Genomic DNA, 20,862 nt, shown 5'->3' with positions numbered 1-20,862 from the left:
TCCTCTCTTCCCCCTCCCCGGCTGATGTCAGCGGGAGGGCTCGGCTCCGCCCACTGGAACTGTGAGCCGAGAGAGAAGAGAGCTGACAAGTCAGCTGAGCATCAGGAGCCAAGCTTATATAGACACAATCTGGCAGATTTTTTACAATACACAGACACAGGGACACTTATGGTACAGAGGGGAAGGGAGGATTTGAAAGAAGTGGGTTAACAACCACTTTAAATCTCTATTTTAGACCATTTTCCCTGAGGAAAAGAAGCTGCCTAATAATTATGCACACCTTGATAAAGGGTGTTGATTTCCTTAGGCCACACCCTCCCTCATTACACAAAAACACAGCACCCGATATGCTTAAATCCAATAAGCATTTATGTTTATACTTATAGCTTGTAGCTACTTTATAGCTTGGAGTTGGACAATATGCATAAAAAATTATGATTTGGTCAAAATACTCACTTGCCTAATAATTGTGCACACCATGTATTACTGGGTTACGGTGCGAGTATGTGATTTATCAATATTCATGATATAAAGACTTGGGTCTTCCCCAGACACCAGTGAAAAGCTTTTCATTTGTGTTGCAGTGGTAGTTCATTGTTTTACTGGGGTATTTCATATTGACCTATAAGTGGGCTTTTTTTTTTGCTTTTTCTTTTTTTAATGTGTACATTTTGATACTTGTTGTGCAATGGCTCACTTTAGGGGGTTTTTCCCTTCGTTTTGGCTGTACACAACCTTTATATTGAGTTTTACTATTGCCATAACCTTTGCCTGTTTGTGTGTTAGGTAACCGCAATGCTGAAAGACGCTGGAGTCAATAACCTTACTATCCAAGTGGAGAAAGAGGCCTACTTCCAACATATGTCCGGCCTTAGCACCGGGTTTCAAGAAGTCTTGGTCATGACGCAACAGATGGACACCATAAAATATTACAAGGATGGGACATATATCATGTGACTGGCACCTTTCCACTCAGTATTCTTCCTGTGTTTGTCAAGGGAAACTTTCAGACTTGAACTTCAGTGTACAGAAATGAAACGTTGTATAAATCTGGATTTTATACTTCACCTCTATTCTTATCTTTATTGAGACTGAATCAAGATGTTTTTATACATTGTTATAACATGACTTCTGCCATTTAGTTCTTTACGGGGATCTGGAACACAGAGGAGGTACTCTATTTTGTGCTATCGGATATAAATACTGTTCATGGTTGAATGGAATAGTAGGACAATAATCTATCATTCCTTTTTATTTTTATTTTATTTTTTTGTTCCTCCAGACAGTGAATTTGTTCTAAATTATGCACAACAGAACAGATCTTTTGAATATAATTATAATGGATAAGGACATTTTATGTATTTAAAATTTGAGTCTAATATATGTTGCATTCTCTTACTTCTCTTGATTTGCTTTGGGCTTTCTGATAGGTATTGGTGAGTTCATTTTCTTATAAAAAAAAAAATCCTAGAGTTGGCTCTTAAGGCCCAACCATACCATCTACAAATATTGAACAGTTAAATTCTGGGTGAAGAAAATACTACTCCTGTGAAGTTTTGGGGCCCATTCACAGGGGTGTGTATACCCGTAGTCCATAATTGGGTTGTGTCTTTAAGCGGTCTGAGACGTCAAGTACTGCGTACAGGCAGACCATGCATGTCTATGTGAATGCAGCCGCTGTTCGGACACAGTCCTCCCAACTGCGTTCCAATTGGCATAAACTGGCTGTCTGCACATGATACCTGGCGGCTCCAGCTGCTTAAAGTGGAACTTCACTCTCTCAATCAATTTTGACTAGTTTGAATCCTTATGCTGCTACCATTAGCAAATAGCAAAATATATTGTTTTAAACTTTTTTTTTTTTTTCATCTCTTCAGTTACTTCCTGGTTTACATGCCTAGACAAATGATGGCATACATCCCAGAAGTCTTGAGGAGGGGCTTGTTCAGCTAAGAACATCCTCCTGTGAAGACGGCTGAGCCAAGGGCAGGAAGTAAATGCTACATGAATCATCTGCCCTTACTCAAGATAGCTGCAGCCAGAAATGTCCTGGGGTGGCAGGGGGTGTTTTTCAAGGTGATTTCTCAACAAAATAAAGCTTGGAGGCATGGCTGGATGGGGGGAGTTTGCCTTGACTATTAAAAATGAATTAAGCAGCGTTTTTGATTTGTGCTGCTCAGATGCAGTTTAGTTCCACTTTAAAGACCTGGCCCATTCGTGTATTTATCAGTGTACAGGGAGGGGAAAAAAAGCATTTGATCCCCTGCTGATTTTGTACATTTGCCCACTGACAAAGAAATGATCAGTCTATAACTTTAATGTTAGGTTTATTTTAACAGTGAGAGACAGAATAACAAAAATATCCAGAAAAACGCATTTCAAAAAAGTTATAAATTGATTTGCATTTTAATGAGTGAAATAAATATTTGACCCCTTCGCAAAACATGATTTAGTACTTGGTAGAAAAACCCTTGTTGGCAATCGCAGAGGTCAGACGTTTCTTGTAGTTGGCCACCAGGTTTGCACACATCTCGGGAGGGATTTTGTCCCACTCCTCTTTGCAGATCCTCTCCAAATCATTAAGGTTTTGAGGCTGACATTTGGTAACTCGAACCTTCAGCTCCCTCCACATATTTTCTATAGAATTAAGGTCTGGAGACTGGCTAGGCCACTCCAGGACCTTAATGTGCTTTTTCTTGAGCCACACCTTTGTTGCCTTAGCCATGTGTTTTGGGTCATTGTCATGCTGGAATTCCCATCTACGACCCATTCGCAATGCCCTGGCTGAGGGAAGGAGGTTCTGGCCCAAGATTTGACAATACCTGGCCCCGTCCATCGTCCCTTTGATGTGGTGAAGTTGCCCTGTCCCCTTAGCAGAAAAACACCCCCAAAGTATAATGTTTCCACCTCTGTGTTTGACGGTGGGGATAGTGTTCTTGGGGTTATAGGCAGCATTCCTCCTCCAAACACGGCGAGTTGAGTTGATTCCAACAAGCTTGACTTTGGTCTCATCTGACCACAACACTTTCACCCAGTTCTCCTCTGAATCATTCAGATGTTCATTAGCAAACTTCAGACGGGCCTGTACATGTGCTTTTTTGAGCAGGGGGACCTTGGGGGCGCTGCAGGATTTCAGTCCTTCATGGCGTAGTGTGCTACCAATTGTTTTCTTGGTTACTATGGTCCCAGCTGCCTTGAGATCATTGACAAGATTCTCCCGTGTAGTTCTGGGCTGATTCTTCACTTTTCTCATGATCAGTGAAACTCCACAAGGTGAGATCTTACATGGAGCCCCAGATCAAGGGACATTCACATTTATTTTGTGTTTCCTTCATTTGCGAATAATCACACCAACTGTTGTCACCCTCTCACCAGGCTGCTTGGCGATGGCCTTGTAGCCCATTCCAGCCTTGTGTAGGTCTACAATCTTGTCCCTGACATTCTTGCCCATGGTGGAGAGATTGGAATCTGACTGATTGCTTCTGTGGACAGGTGTCTTTTATACAGTTAACGAGCTGAAATTAGGGACACTCCCTTTAAGAGAGTGTTTCTAATCTCAGCTTGTTACTTGTATAGAAGACACCTGGGAGCCAGAAATCTTGCTGATTGATATGGGATCAAATACTTATTTCACTCATTAAAATACAAATCAATTTATAACTTTTTTGAAATGCGTTTTTCTGGATATTTTTGTTCTGTCCCTCGCTGTTAAAATAAACCTACTATTATTATAGACTGATCATTTCCTTGTCAGTGGGCAAACGTACAAAATCAGTAGAGGGTCTAATACTTTTTTCCCCTCATTGAAGGTGCTCATGTAAGTCTGTGCCTGGCGAGAAGGCTGTGGAAAGGACTACTCTGCTGTGTGTGGAAATGGTGCATCTTATCCACCTGTTGAAAGGTGACTGTGTTGTATTGTGTTATGCAGGAGAAAGGTCGACCGCAGCCAATGCAAATTGTTGCTAAAGTTGACCTGGGTTCTGAGGTCTTCTACAGCTACATTTTAAAAATGCCAAAAGTACTTCTCTGCACCTTGTGGCTACATCTTGTTTGGAAGGCTTATAGCTCTGACCTTTTTGTTTTAAAGGATAGCCACTACAAATGTTTATAAAACTATTAGAAAATATATACCCTACTTGGTTTTCAATTTATTCTAATGCATTTGCCCCCTTTTAGCAAGGTCACTTTTCTTCTTGAAATAGTTACTGCTTAGCAGAATTATACCATGTCTACCTGCAGGCAGGCATATTTAAAGCCCGGCTCCAGCCAAAGTGTATGTATAGATAGTAGTCAGGGAGTGCTGAAGACCGATCCCAATGGCAATGCTGACCTCCTTTAAGGCCCATTCCCATCTCTGCCCTGTGGTGCCTTTTAAGTGCAACTCCAGGAATGTGTTTGTTTTGTTTTTTAATACATTTTTACATTTGATTGGTACAGCTAATTTTACCTCTGATGCTGGATATACTATATCTGTAAGGCTGTTGGGGCGGCTAAAAATCTTAGTTGGTTTCTTGCCAGATACTACTGTTAGCTTTGATCTTCAGCTCTGCTGCTCTCAGTTCCAGAACTTGTACAGTGTAGAATTTTGTGCTTTACTCTCCCCTTTCTTACCCCTTCATCCACCCCCAAAATGTCTGGTATTCTATTCACGGAATGCAAGGCATTCTGTGATTGAACAATGGGAGGGGAAGGGTGGATTAACCGCTTCGGCCCTGGAAGATTTTACCCCCTTCCCGACCAGAGCACTTTTTGCGATTTGGCACTACGTCGTTTTAACTGACAATTGCACGGTCATGCTACGTTGCACCCAAACAAAATTTGCGTCCTTTTTTTCTCACAAATAGAGCTTTCTTTTGGTGGTATTTGATCACCTCTACGGTTTTTATTTTTTGCGCTATAAACAAAAAAAGCGACAATTTTGAAAAAAACGCATTATGTTTTACTTTTTGCTATAATAATTATACCCCAAATATATATAAAAAAAATTTTTTTTCCTCAGTTTAGGCTGATGTGTATTCTTCTACAGATTTTTGGTAAAAAAAAATGCAATAAGCGTATATTGATTGTTTGTTTTTTTTTTTTAGTAGTCATGGCGGCGATCTGTGATTTTTATCGTGACTGCGACATTATAGAAGACACATTGGACATTTTTGACACTATTTTGGGACCATTGTCATTTATACAGCGATCAGTGCTATAAAAATGCACTGCTTACTGTGTAAATGACCCTGGCAGTGAAGGGGTTAACCACTAGGGGGTGATGAAGGGGTTAAATGTGTCCTAGGGAGTGATTCTAACTGTGGGGGGATGGGCTTCAAGTCACATGACAGCGATCAGCGCTCCCGATGACAGGGAGTGGTGATCTCTGTCATGACATAAGCCAGAACGGGGAAATACCTTGTTTACATAGGAACTTCCCCGTTCTGAGGCTCCGTGACACGATCGGCGGGAGACCGGCGGACATCGAGTTAGCCGGTCCCGCGGGCATGGTCACGCTGTAAGCGGCGGGCACCTGCTATCCACGGCTCTTAAAGGGGACGTACAGGTGCGCCCATTTGCCCACTGCTGCCATTGTGACAACGTATATCGGTATCCAGTGGTCGGCAAGTGGTTAATGACCAGACTACACCTTGTCCAATTGCAAATTTTGTGAAAGGAATACAGAAAGTTTTATGAATGTGCAAGAGCTGGTATTCAGAGCACCGCCCACAACACACAGAATGGGAACCATCTGTGTGATATAGGTCTGTTTGGTTGCAAGTCAGAATGAATGACACTGCAACAGCAACCCCAGTGAATTACTGTGCTTTGCATCAAAATGCACCTTTTTACTGCATGCTAGCTACAATCCATATGTTTGCAGGGACCCTTAACTGTTAGCAGGCTTTTATAAAGTTTCAAGAAGCAATGTTACTTTTGGAAGCCATTTTTTTTTTTTTTTTCCATCATTGGAATTTTATTTTTTTTTAAGATCACAGCACTCCCAATGAAATCCGTATTCGAATCTGCCAGACTGAAATGGGAAGGGCCCTTTCACAGGGGCTGTCCGATCAGGTCCGCCTGTCCGTTCTTCATTTGATCGGACGCTCCAGTCTCCTCTATGGAGCAGCGGATGTCTGCTGACACCCACCACCATCTGATCCGATCCTGTCTGCCAAAAACAGATGGATGATTGGATGGAGACAGACAGGCGGTCCATTTCCATACGATTTCCCCATAGAGGAGAGTGGGACTCTGTCCGTGTCCGCTCTGCACAGCCAAGCAGACACAGACCTGTGATCTGCCTGCTCAGCGGGGATCAACAGAGCGATCCCCCCCCCCCCCCCGAGCAAATGGATTCCGCTTAGCAGAGGCGCCTGTCTGAAAGAGGCTAAAGTGTGCTTTTAATAAAACATGTATTGTTGTGTAACTCTGCCCAGCTGTGCCCCCATTGCCTCCCCCTTAAAACTATATATTCTAACACTGACCTCAGATGATGCCACATTTCCAAGTGCTGTAGCCTACACCAGGCCAGGTGACTTTCCACTGTATCGGGTAGTGAAGAACTGCGCAGTCCTGGGTATGCTTGATTTCCTTTCATACAGTAAAATGGCCAGCCTGTGTGGCTATATGCCTATTATGATCTTCTGTACATGACACTAAATGCAATGCTAACTCAAGAACATAAGTCATTTACATTATGAATGGGCAAATAAAACAGGTAACTATAGAACAGTAGATCAGTATATATCAATGCTGTTTCTTACACTGTCATTTTAGTTACATTTTGCAATGACTCTATAAGTTGAAAAAAAATAAAAGTGGTGGGGGAGTTAATGATAATAATGCACATTATGGCAAAAACTGCCCTTGCATAATTTGCAAATGTGCACAGCATGTTTACACATTATGGCAGACTTACCTGCCAAAGAGACCGCTCCAGTTCTGCTACAGTCATCATTGCTCTATCTATTCTAAAATGCCAAACCTGGAAGATGAACTCAACTTGATTGGCTGGCCTGGGATGACATAACTCCCACATAAACATAGGAAGTATTTAATCCTGGCAGGTGTTGGGAGTGCAAGTGCACGCTTCGGTATACAATTAAACATTTTTTTTTTTTTAATAATAGGACTTGGCTGCTGGTCTCCTGAAGTCTAGCTTATTTGTGCAGTCTTCACAATGTGAATATAGCATAGTTTTGCAGAAAATGTTGCAATAATGACGTGCAAGACCAACTTACATAGATTATGCAGTTTTCTTTCCTTCCACCATGGGTGAAAGGAAAGAAAATTGCTAGATTTGTTCATTAACACAGTGTTGGTGGGGGAGTTCCTCCCCAGAGCTATTGTGTTCTGCCAGTGGGTATTGCGTGGAGCCTTTCTTGTCGGCAGAACCTAATGCTAGTGGCTATAGCCGCTGACAGCAATCATGTAAAGAATCCAACATGCTGGTTGTACTGAGGTCAAGCGATGGTTTGAATTCTTCAGTACAACCAAGCCCGCCCATGGCTTGATCAAAGCTCAGCTGGTCCTTGCTGAAACAGATGAGTTATTTGTACGTCTCAAATTTGTTTGGTTAAATGCCAGCAGCTGGTACTCCTGAAAAATCTATTTCTACACCTGTACAAGATTGAAGTCTCTGTAATTTCTGGCAGAAAAAAAAATCATAAAATAAAGCATCCCAGGCCTCTCTTTAGTGCAAGCCGTTTCCTGTGACCAGTGGTCTCCAAACTGTGGCCCTTTGCGTGTCTTTATCTGGCCCTTGGGGCATTATTCCGCTATGGTTGCTGACATAGTTCCTGCCACTGACATCAAGGATGGGGCACTATTCCTCTGACTAACACCAATGATGGTGCACTATTCCTCCCATTGACACCAATGATGGAGCACTACCCCACCCCCGACCCCCACCCCCCAAAAAATACCAATCGTGGAGCATTGTTTACTCCTACTGATGCCAAGGGATTCTTTTCTCCCACTGGCCACAGGGCGGCCCCCGTAAAGTTTGAAGGACATTAAACTGACCCTTTGTTTTGAAAGTTTGGAGATCCCTGGTTTATACTATGAAGCCCATTGGTAATGGTTGCCAGGTAAACCTAATTCCCAAGACAATCTGGACTAATAAATGTGATACAAAAAAAATCCTTACTTTTTAGATGTTGCATGCAGTTCAGTGTTTTATTTAGGTCAAACAAGTGTTTTAGTTTGTTATGGAATTTACAAATTGTGCTCTAGTATTGTTAGTATACTGTAAGCTAGGAGCTAAAGGGTACAAAGGATGTTTTATTAACACAGTTTACACTATCAGCTCAGAATCCTCGTGGAGCACTCGGGGGGGGGGGGGGGCACAAGCATAAATATATTAGTCATTTGAAAGCTTATTTGATTTGCTTTTTTTATATTAAAAGGATAAGTGCACTTTTAACTTTTAACAAAGTATTTTTTTTTGTTTTTTTTTTTTTTTTATAGCTGTCCCTCTGCCAATGTAGATACCTTGATCGTGTGATCCCATAGAAGTCTATGGGGATACCTATATATTCCAACCTCCATGGTTGATCTGTGCCTAAATTTACTATTGAAATAGCAAATGATCAGATATAAAATGTGTATACCATAACTGTGAGTCCTTGTTCTCAGAGCTAGACCGCCTGTGAAAGATGTATATCCATCTGCAATGAAAACTGAGTGTAAACACGGGAGATCTAAGTGACACAGACCTGCCACCTTCAGTCTATTTCGTCCATTATAAATCGTGAAATGGTCTGTTTATGTCCTTTGTAGAAGACACTCCAATGTCTTTGTGTTAGAACAGGAATAAGGAATGTTTTTTTTTGATGGTTGACAGGACCAACATCATCATTTTAAAGTGCTTGTGATATGCAAAACTGGGACTTAAAGGACAATAATAATATTTATAAGTGGGCTTTATTTTTCTATAAATGTTCAATAAAATATATGGGCATACGTTTTTCCCACCAGTCATCTTATTTGACTTGACATGTTATAATTTTTTACCAACATTCATTATTGGTCATAAACTAGCAAGGCTGCCAAATAGAATAACACCGTCTCCTACAAAACTCACTTTGGAGAAGAAGAAATGCAGCAGTCCTGAAGGTATCAACAAATAAAAGTGAAGAATTCACTGTCCCTGCGTGTCTCTCTGCCCATAAATGAGGTGTTAGAAGGAAGACCTCTTGGCATTGGGCTGTAGTCACTGAAAGGTGCTCCTGCGATATTAGTAGCTGTGAGTGCAGCATTGGGATTACTACACATTCCATGCAAGGGCAGGGATGCAGTTCTACAGTCTCAGGAACTGGACTTCTCTATCAACTGGTTAAAGCAGCCTTTCTCAACCTTTTCAACAAGGGAACCATTGAAATAACTTTCTGGACTTTGGGAACCTCTACTAACAATGACTATATAACTCATGATATATTAATCAGTGGGAAGATGGCTCCTTACACTTGTGGTCATTGGGAAGACTTCTCCCTTTATAGATAGCTAAAAAGATCAGTGGTGTCAGTGGAAACTTATCTGAGAGGCAGAAATTGCATAACGAGCTCCTAGCCACCGCTGGAGGAGCCCTAGTTTAAAGTTTGTCTTTATGCAAAATTTTTGGATAATGTAGGGAAGGGCTGCCAGTTTTTTTTTTTTTTTTTTTTTTTTTACATCTGTGTAGTATTGGGTAAATTTAATGTCATTCCCTGTCTGAGAGGTGCAACAGGAAGTTAGAGAAATTTTTCCAATGTGAAGGCAACTTCCCTCCTAGACAGTTGTCCCTGAAACAGGTGCCCCCATTGTATGATTTCCCATTGCTTCCTTCCCTGGAACCAGCTCTAAAATTCCCCTGTCAGCACTATCTGTGTTGATGGGGGAATCATGCAATTTTCGTTCCTGCAACCCGTGGTTGCAGGAAAGAAATTTACACCATCTATGGCCTGCTTCAGGCAACCTAATTAAACTAATGCACAATAAAATACAGCAACAAAAAGGATAGAGTGCCATGAAAGGTTATGAATCTGAGGCAGCAAGAGTGGAATTCACCCACCCACCCTAAACCTTATCAAACTTACATGGTACTCCTCTGTCTGAGTATGTGGCTTTATAGAATGGGAGAGCTCCATTCCATTATATTATTGCCTTCCAGGCTGCTAAGGGGGTGCTAAAGTTTTTTTTCCCAGTAGAGAATAAGTTTTATAGCATAGTAGAATGATATCGTAAGCAGAGTACAGCTGGCACGTGTAGGTGCTATAGCGTCAACCAGGTTGATAGTCAATATTTTGAAACTAAATATAAAAGTGAAAAAACAGTGCTAAAATATATAAATATGTTCAAATACCCCATGTCCCTGCTGATGCTCCCAACTAGGTGTTGGAATCCCACACTATTACCCAAGATGAATAAAAAACTCATATGCACAACCAGTGCACGAGTGGAAGCTGCGCTGGGATGACAATACCTTAAAAATATTTTTTTTTTAACACCTATTCAACATATAAATGTGTGTAGCAAGCGCATCTAAAAAATGCATACAAATATTAACAAACATGCATGTACATTTAATCTACATATGTTTAGTTCAATTAAAATGTCCCATATTTAGTGTCCATGCAATCACAAGTGCTCTCTTCCCTCATAAAGAAAGTGCTATATCCTGTGTTGCCAAAATTGGACTGTGATCACCGCTCTGCAATTCACACTCCACACTCAACAGATACTTGGACTCTGAGAGCTGTAGGTCAATATGCTCTCAATGTAAACAAATGCCACTTAGTAGGAAATACCACTCCTCCTGGCTCCATGACCCTGGTAGCATACCTGTAGCCCAGAGGTCTCAAACTGGTGGCTATCCAGCTGTTGCAAAACTACAAGTCCCAGGAGGCATTGCAAGGCTGACCGTTACAAGCATGAGGCATGTAGTTTTACAACAGCTGGAGGGCCATCAGTTTGAGACCCCTGCTGTAGCCCCTCTGCATTTACATGCCCAAGCATAAAAGGAGAGCCTTCATTGCGCACCACAACTAATTTTGTTTAAATAAAAACAACAGCAAGCAAACTTAAATTTAAAAAGTGCCACTGGATAATACAGCATAAATATATTAGTCCGCACCTGTGCCCCGCTATCCCTGGAGCCAGCCTGCGATCACAGGGAAATAAAAACCAGACATGAGGTTTTTACCAGACCGGAAGTCACATTGAGGCGCTTGAGAGGGGATATGATTTCAATATACAAATACCGTACTGGTGACCCCACAATAGGGATAAAACTTTTTCACAGAAGGGAGTTTAACAAGACTTGTGGCCATTAAAATTAGAAGAAAAGAGGTTTAACCCTAAACTACGTAGAAGGTTCTTGTCTGTAAGAGCGGCAAGGATGTGGAATTCCTTTCCTCAGGTGGTGGTCTCAGCGGGGAGCATTGATAGTTTCAAGAAACTAGTAGATAAGCACCTGAATGACCGCAACATACAGGGATATACAATTTAATACTGACATAAAATCACACACATGGGTTGGACTTGATGGACGTGTGTCTTTTTTCAACCTCACTTACTACGTAACATTCATAAAATAGCAACCCTGATGAATCCATGTGGGCGAGTGGCGTAACGCGTAGGGCCAAGTGATATCACGTATGGTCCGGAGCCTCAGATCGGAAGTCATTGCGTTCATTTTATGAAAGTGAGTGCATAGCTACTGCTGTTTAAGCATTTTAATTCATTAAACAAAATATTACACGATTGGAGGATTCCTCTTCTTTCCCTTCTGGGAGTCCACATAGAAAATAAGCGAGGGAGTGGGGACCTGCAGTCCGGTCCATATTATTGCCTGGATGGATGGAGTAACTTATGCCCAGATAAAACGCTGTTGAGACCTGTATATTCATTTATATGGGTACATACAGTATCTCAAAAAATGAGTAATATAGTAATATAGTAATATATTTTTTCATGTGACAACACTGAAGAAATGACACTTTGCTACAATGTAAAGTAGTGAGTGTACCGCTTATATAACAGTGTAAATTTGCTGTCCCCTCAAAATAACTCAACACACAGCCATTAATGTCTAAAATGCTGGCAACAAAAGTGAGCACACCCCTAAGTGAAAATGTCCAAATTGGGCCCAATTAGCCATTTTCCCTCCCCGGTGTCATGTGACTCATTAGTGTTACAAGGTCTCAGGTGTAAATGGCGAGCAGGTGTGTTAAATTTGGTGTTATCGCTCTCTCAGGCTGGGTTCACACTGCTGCTGTGCGGGAACGCTGCGATTCTACTGCGGGTTCCCGCATTGCACGACTCGCACGGCAGTTCACACTGCCATATGCGAACTGCTGGGGAGTGTCATACAATGTTAACGACACTCCCAGTTCAGCTCGCATATCGCACTGCGAACTGACAGTTCGGACATGAATCGTATCACATAGGTGTGAACACCCATGCGATCCGATTCTGGTCCAAACAAAAAAAAGGGTCCTGTGCCTGTTTGGACCGAATGCAGTGCGATATCAGCTATATCGCATGTGATGTGAACAGCAGTGCACTGCAAATCACATGCGATGTCTGCCATTGCAGCATTGTGAACCCAGCCTTATACTAGTCACTGGAAGTTCAACATGGCACCTCATTGCAAAGAACTCTGAGGATCTGAAAAAAAGAAATGTTGCTCTATATAAAGATGGCCTAAGCTATAAGAAGATTGCTGCAGCACGGCGGCCAAGACCATACAGCGGTTTAACAGGACAGGTTCCACTCAGAACAGGCCTCCCCATGGTCGACCAAAGAAGTTGAGTGCACGTGCTCAGCGTCATATCCAGAGGTTGTCTTTGGGATATAGATGTATGAGTGCTGCCAGCATTGCTGCAGGGGTTGTAGGTGTGGGGGGTCAGGGTGTCAGTGCTCAGACCATATGCCACACACTAGATTAGATTGGTCGTCCCAGAAGGAAGCCTTTTCTAAAGATGATGTACAAGAAAGCTCGCAAACAGTTTACTGAAGACAAGCAAACTAAGGACATGAATTACTGGAAACATGTCCTGTGGTCTGATGAGATCAAGATAAACTTATTTGGTTCAGATGGTGTCAAGCGTGTGTGGCAGCACCCAGGTGAGGAGTACAAAGACAAGCGTGTCTTGCCTACAGTCAAGCATGGTGGTGGGAGTGTCATGGTCTGGGACTACATGAGTGCTGCCGGCACTAGGGAGCTACAGTTCATTGGGAGAACCATGAATGCCAACAACTAAAGCAGAGCATGATCCCTTCCTTTAGGAGACTGGGCCGCAGGGCAAGAATTCCAACGTGATAATGACCCCAAACACACCTCCAAGATGGCCACTGCCTTGCTAAAGAAGCTGAGGGTAAAGGTGATGGACTGGCCAAGCATGTCTCCAGACCTAAACCCTATTGAGCATCTGTAGGGCATTCTCAAACGGAAGGTGGAGGAGCGCAAGGTCTCTAACATCCACCAGCTCCGTGATGTCGTCATGGAGGAGTGGAAGAGGACTCCAGTGGCAACCTGTGAAGCTCTGGTGAACTCCATGCCCAAGAGGGTTAAGGCAGTGCTGTAAAATAATGGTGGCCACACAAAATATTGACACTTTGGGCCCAATTTGGACATGTTCACTTAGGGGCATACTCACTTTTGTTGCCAGCGGTTTAGACATTAATGGCTGTGTGTTGAGTTATTTTGAAGGGACAGGAAATTCACACTGTTATACAAGCTGTACACTCACTACTTTACATTGTAGCAAAGTGTCATTTCTTCAGTGTTGTCACATGAAAAGATATAATAAAATATTTACAAACATATGAGGAGTGTACTCACTTTTGTGAGATACTGTATATATGTAAATATTTTTGCTTATGAGTTATAGTGTTATCACTGAGTAGCGCAACACTATTTATAACTGTATATTTACATGAAAATGGTTTTAAAAATTTCAGACATACCTGTATGCCCTGGTGCTTTGCATTACCATGTATTATGTTGCACATTGATGTGCTTTGCATTAGGGCAGCCCATTCAGTTGATTGAGTTATCAACTGACCACCAGAATAGACAAAAAACTGTGCCTTTTTTCTGATGCAACGAACCACAACACATGGTAGTGCATTGCTAAGCAAAGCAGGTGCGTTGTGGAGGTAAGTTAGGGTGCCATTCAAAGTTTATTGCACTGCAATATACCAATATGTATAACATGAATTAGTGCAAGTTACCACAATGCAACAGTGTAAAGCAAGCCTTAAAGCCATTTCAAAAGTAATTTTCAATATTTTTATGACTGCTGCTATTAACCACTTCGGCCCCGGAAGATTTAACCCCTTCCTGACCAGAGCACTTTTTACAATTTGGCACTGCTTCACTCTAACTGGTAATTGTGCGGTCATGCAATGCTGTACCAAAATGAAATTTGCGTCCTTTTTTTTCCACAAATAGATTTTTCTTTTGGTGGTATTTGATCACCTCTGCGGTTTTTATTTTTTGCGATATAAACTTTTTGCTACAAAAAAATACAATAAACTCAATTTTAGTCATACATTTAGGCCAAAATGCATTCAGTCACATGTCTCGGGTAAAAATTCAATAAGCGTATATTTATTGGTTTGCACAAAAGTTATAGCGTCTAAGTATTTGATAGAAATTTTCAGTTTTCCTGACAGACTCCATGGCAGCCTACGTGTGGAAAATAACTAGCCATATACACCTGTGTGTGCAAAGTGCTGGACAAAAGAAAAAAGGTTTAATTGGCACCATCAACAGACAAGATATGTAAACCAAATTTCCTGACAGACTCCATGGCAGCCTACGTGTTGGTTACCCCGCCTCCTCTCCAATGCTGTAGGACCCTATACCCATAAATTTGAACTCACCACTAGGGACTGCATTCCTTTATTGCCCTCTTCCATGGGCCTGCATTTCGTTTGTTACGGTTTGGCATCCAGTCGGGATAACTCCGGATTCCGGCATACCATCTATGCAGTGCAAGCTCAGGGCCCACCCAGCGAGTGGCTGTTCAGGCACAAGATACCCCAGTGGTGGAGGGGAAGTTGCCTTGGTATGCTCAGGATGGACGTCTGGCAAGCGCTCGGCTGGCAAGGTCTGCTGTTTCTATGTTTTACCTCCATGGCAGCTGTTTATGTTCTATGTATGTTTTTCCTACAAATCCTTCCCCTGTTAGCCTTCCTAGAATCTCTTATGGCGTCTGGAGTGCTTCTGCGTTCCAGGACGCCGCAGCACTTCCGGGTTGCAGCTGCCGTTAGCTGCTGCGCACAGACCAACAAGACGGTATCCTCAGGTCACACATGGTCCTTCACCAGTATTCTTCCCCCCAGATTCATTTCCACCCTGCTACCACAGTCAGAAGAAAAGTAGCAGGTGTTACTATCCTACGTGGATTTGCTAAGAATACAGGGAGAAGTGATGCCTGTCCCAAAGGACGAAGAGTTCCAGGGGGTATACGGTTCATGGCGTCCAGTGTTAGATCTAACTTACCTAAACAAATTCAAAAAATACAAAAGGTTCAAAATGGAGACCCTGTCTACCATCCAGCAAGCCGTGCAGCCAGGCGATTGGCTAATTTCAATCGACTTAAAAGACGCTTATTTCCATGTGCCTGTGGCAGAGGATTTCCGCAAATACCTCCGGTTCCAAGTTCAGTAGGAACATCTGCAGTTTACCTGCCTCCGTTTCAGGCTGACAACCTCAACCCGAGTCTTTTCGAAAGTTCTACTAGCCGTGGTGGCCCTCATCAGAACAAGAGGGATACACTTGTACCATTATCTTGACAACCTCCTGTTGCTGTCCCAGGACAAGGAGCAATTGTTGATCCACAAGGAGCAGGTTATGAACACATTGGTCAACTTTGGGTGGCTCCTAAACCTGGAGAAGAGCCATCTAGTACCAGTCCAGTGCCTGATATACTTGGGGGACCCAGTTCGACACAGTGGAAAGCACAATCTCTCTCCAGAGAAGATCCCAGTTGTTCGAGAGAGAATTCCATGGGCTCTGAATTCCTCATGCCTGAGGGCCTCACAGTGCCTAAAAATTATCGGCACGATGGTCTCTAGAACCCCCATGGTCAAGTGGTCTCTGTGGAGGTTACGCCCCTTTCAAACAGGATTCCTTCAGCAATGGAATTCGGGGGACACAATCATTCCATTCGCATAACATCAGTGATGAGAAACAGCCTCTTTTGGTGGCTTCAGCGCAGGAATTTACTCACTTGCCACTCCATCTCCCCCGTCTCATGGGTCACGGTCACGGTCACGACCGATGCCAGTGGTGCCAGATGGGGAGCTTTCTGCATGTCAGAACTGGCACAAGGCAAGTGGGATGCTCGTCTCCACAATCCGGGCTCGAACGTCCTGGAACTCTGGGCGGCGTGGTGTGCTCTTCAATCCTTCTCTCATCTACTCTTATGTGAGGGGGCAAGGGGGCACTCGGGGCCCCACCCTGCTCCAAGGGGTCGAACCCATCATGTCTTGGGCCCAGAAGAACCTGGCCAATATTTCGGCAGTCTTCACTCCCGGAGCCCAGAACGTCCAGGCGTCCCGCACACAGCTAGACAACAATGACAACAATTTAGGGCGGCACAGTGGTGTAGTGGGTAGCACTCTCACCTAGCAGTAAAAAGGGTCGCTGGTTCGAATCCCAACCACGACACTACCTGCCTGGAATTTGCATGTTCTCCCTGTGCCTGCGTGGGTTTCCTCCGGGTACTCCAGTTTCCTCCCACACTCCAAAGACATGCTGGTAGGTTAATTGGCTTCTGTCCAAAAATTGGCCCTAGTATATGAATGTGAGTTGGGGACCTTGGATTGTGGGCTCCTTAAGGGTAGGGACTGATGTGAGGGTGTACTCACTCAGGTTGAACTGGATGGACTGGTGTCTTTATTCAACCTTACTAACTATGTAACTATGTAACTATGTAATGAGTGGTCTCTTCATGTGCAGATGTTCGAGTGGATCCTGTCCCTGGGAGTCGATCCCGAAGTGGATCTATTTTCATCCCCCTGCAACTTCAAACTCAAGAAGTACTATACTCAAGTTCGTTGCAGCCAGGCCTTCGGAATAGATGCCCTGACAGATCAGCAGAGCTTCAACAGAGCATACGCCTTTCTCCGGCTCCCGACCATCCTCAAGTTCTTATGGAGAATTCAAGCGGAAGCGGTCGAGGTGGAGATGATTGCACCTTACTGGCCGAACAGGCCATGGTTTTCCCTCCTGACCCAGCTCAGCTTCCGGAACCCGGTGCCTCTCCCACTCAGGCCGGACCTTCTTTCTCAGGGGGCAGTCCTGCACCCTTGTCTGGCATTACTGAGACTGATGGTTTGGTTCTTGAGAGGGAGAGGCTGGAATCTCTCGGGTGCGCTTCAAGAGTGATTTCCACCCTCATGAGCTCAAGAAAGGCGAGCACGAATAAAGTATATAAGAGAATATGGGCCAAGTTTTAGGGATCCAGAGATCCAGGATATCCTCAGCTTCCTTCAATCTGGCCTAGATCTGTCTCTATCCATCAGCTCTCTTAGATTTCAAGTCTCAGCCTTATCGGCCTTCTCCGGAACATCATGGGCTGTTCACCCGCTAATCTGGCAGTTCTTTCGTGGAGCGTCAAGACTCAGGCCTCAAAGAAAACCGAAATTTCCCAAATGGGATCTTCCCCTCGTTCTTGACTCATTGTCTGCATTTACTGTCACGGGGTCTACCCCGCTTTCTATCAAAGACCTTTCTGCAAGTCACCTTCTTGGTCGCTATCACTTCGGCCAAAAGGGTTTCGGAGATTGGTTCCATGGGTCATGAAGAGCCATTCTTGACTTTTTTTCCGCAGCTGGTGGTCCTCATCCCTATGCTCGGCTCAAATCCGAAGGTCACTTCAGTGTTCCATGAGAAACGAGAAATCCCAAGAAATCGTCCTACCTACATTCAGGTCTCCAGGGTCCACCAAAGTTCATCCTCTGGATATAGGAAAAATACTGAAGGAATACCTGCAAGCTACTTCCTCCTTTAGATGCTCCGAATACCTGTTCATTCTGTATTCCGGCAGTAACAGAGGGAAGCGAGCCTCAACCAGAATGATTGCGGCCTGGATCGTCCAGTCCATTCAGCAGGCTTATAGAGCTAAGGGCTTGGTTCCTCCAGAGGCGGTGACGACACATTCCACCAGGGGTATGGGGGCTTCGTGGGCAGCAGCCCAACACGTGGCTCCAGATGTCATCTGCAAAGCGGCCTCCTGGGCCTCCATTAATACTTTTATGTCACATTACTGCATAGAGCCTGCTTCTCTATCTTCTGTGAACTTTGGTTTAAGAATCCTGTCAGTTGATGGTTGAGTGAGCGGTCACCGCTTCTGGAGGCGCCAAGCTCTTAGCTTTGTAAGCCCACTGAATGGCCTGAACAATCCGTGCTACGATAGATCTGGAAGAGGCACGCAATCCCTTATTCTTTCCATGAAAAAGAACGAACAGGTGGTCGGACTGACAGAATGGAGCTGTAGCTTCTAGATACTGTCTCAGAGCTTTCCTGACATCTAGGGAAGGAACACTGGAATCTCCGGTAGATCTAAACTTTGGAAGAGCAATCTGATTATCATGAAACACAGATGATACTTTGGGGTTTGAACCCAACATAGGAATCAAAACTACCCAATCAGGAAAAAAGGTTAGAAATGGCTTCCTGCATCTCAGAGAGCTGATTTCAGAGACCCTCTTGGCCGATGTTATAGCCACCAGGAAGGCAACGTTTAAAGAAAGTTCCCTAAAAGAGAATTGATTGTGTGTTCTATCTTTCTTCCTAATAAAAAACAAGATCTGTTGCGCTTAATATGATGTAAAATAAAAGCTGCTGACACAAAAAATTGCTGGGCACAATTAAGGAGATATTAGGAAGAGTGGCGCAGCGCTAGAAAATAAGTCTAAATGTCCCCATAAAGGTAAAAATAAATAACAATAGCTGAACAAAGTCCTCTTCATCAGAAGAAAGTGGTGACACTCTGTTTAGCGGGATCCATAATGAAAGGACACTCAGGAGGGAGATGTAAACACCATCACCAACACCCAAACAAACTGACCCTTACCATCAGTGTATGGGTTATACACGTGTGTAGAAAACAGATAGCGAGAGGCAATCTTCCTGGGATAGACCAACGATCCTCCAATGGAGTAACATAAACATATTCCTTTCCCTCTAAACTAAATGGAAGGCTTTAGGTCTCCTCCTTGTGACAGGATTAAGAACCAGGTATAGTCCAGTGGGTATATGCGCCTCAAGAATCGTGATATGTAGGGAGTAAAGAGAAAACGCTCATTGCGCAAATTCCATCAAAAAGGATAATTTATTGTATAAAAAGTAAAAGCCACTCACATTTCGTAAGAAGGTACAGAGCAGTGTGAAGCATCCAGCGCTTCTAATCACAAAGATGGCCGCCGTGTCACCGTCTAACCGCGTCCTGCGTCACCAGTCTCTTGTCGCCCAACGTTTCGTCATCAACATGCGTCGTCAGGGGAGTGGTTATGACGCAAACGGACGTGTATTTATAGGAGCAGGAAAATTAGACAGGCGGAAATCAGAGAACAGGAAGTGTGAACTTCTGACCCTATCTTTCTCCTTCTTGATGAAATAATTCAAGTGGGTTAGATCTACAACTGGTCTCCAGGAGCGTTCTTCTTCAAAACCATGAAGAGGGGCGAGTAGACCCCTTGAAACTTTTCGTCGGCTGGGACTGGTGTCGCAGCACCTTGAGCCACAAGAGAGTCTGCGTAGGACAGGAGAATCTGCTTTTCCTCTTCCGAGAGAGACAAGGATGTGGGTATGAGAATGGGTGGGCTGCTGAATGTCCAGGCATGGCCTGATGAGAGTGTTTTGACGATCCAATAATCTTTGCTGAAAGCGAAGTAAGCGAGCCCCAACTCGCTCTGTCTGGGCAGGCGCAATATCAAAAAGACTTAGGGGCTTCCTGTCCACCGGAAGATGCCCATTTTGAGAACTTCTGGCCTGAAGGCTGGTTTTTCTTCCAGGTCTTTCTGAACTCACGGCCCTCACCTGATCAAACCCTTGCCTGGGCTGTGTTCTCTTCTGGTTTAGCAGACGACGATCCTGGGAAAGGAATTCCGACTTGCCCCCTGTGGCACGGGTGATGGCACTGTCTAATTTGTTCCCAAAGAGCGACGAACCCCCAAAGGGAATCCTGCACCATGCCTGCTTGGAGGCAGGGTCAGCTACCCACGGGTGCAGCCACAAGGCACACTTAGCCGTGACAGATGACAGCATGATCCCAGCCACCAGGCGAATTATGTCCAGGGAAGCCTCCCCCAGAAAGGCCGCCGCCAACCTTAGTTCATTAATAGGTGAACTGCTCCTCAGGGATGCATCTACGTCGTCCGTCCAGGTCTCCATCACTTTGGATAGGGCTGCGAGAGCCAGAGCTGGTTTTCAGGTCATACCTGCTGTAATGTAGATCCGCTTGAAGTCGATATCAGTTTTTCTCTCCAGGCCATCCCTAAAGGATACAGTATTCTCCAACGGGAGTGTGACGTGCCTCACCAATCTCATTAGGCTGTGTCAATGAGAGGAGCTGACTCCAGATGTTCAACATCCTCACTTTTATACGGTTACGTCTTTAAAACCTTTGTTAACAGGGAATTTTTCCTTTCGACACCACCCCATTCATCAGTAATTATTTTGCCGAGTTCGCCCAAAGGGTGGAAAATAGGGCACTCTTTTTTGAGGTGTTTAAAATATTTCCTCTGTTTGGAGGGTGCCTCCACTGGCTCTTCCCATCTCAAAGCTTCTTTGACTGCTTTGACCATCTGTGGTACCAAGGCAAATTCGAAACCCGCGCCAGGGTCATCTACCTCCACCTCACTGTCTGAGGCTTCAATTGA

At 43.9% G+C, this 20,862-nt stretch overlaps 1 protein-coding gene across 1 annotated transcript in view; it reads left to right on the top strand.

The window, feature by feature from the left end:
* The window catches only part of SLC30A5 (solute carrier family 30 member 5), a 94,691-nt gene extending 85,745 nt beyond the window's left edge, over window positions 1-8,946 (top strand). The window contains exon 16 of the mRNA XM_073623278.1: window positions 787-8,946. Within this exon, the coding sequence (XP_073479379.1) occupies window positions 787-957 (171 nt within the window). The 3' untranslated portion in view covers window positions 958-8,946. The remainder of the gene's footprint in view (window positions 1-786) is intronic.
* Window positions 8,947-20,862: the final 11,916 nt, after the last annotated feature.

This window comes from Aquarana catesbeiana, linkage group LG01, assembly GCF_042186555.1.
Source record: "Aquarana catesbeiana isolate 2022-GZ linkage group LG01, ASM4218655v1, whole genome shotgun sequence".
NCBI classification, from domain to species: Eukaryota; Metazoa; Chordata; class Amphibia; order Anura; family Ranidae; genus Aquarana; species Aquarana catesbeiana.
This window is presented reverse-complemented; position numbering and strand designations above follow the sequence as displayed.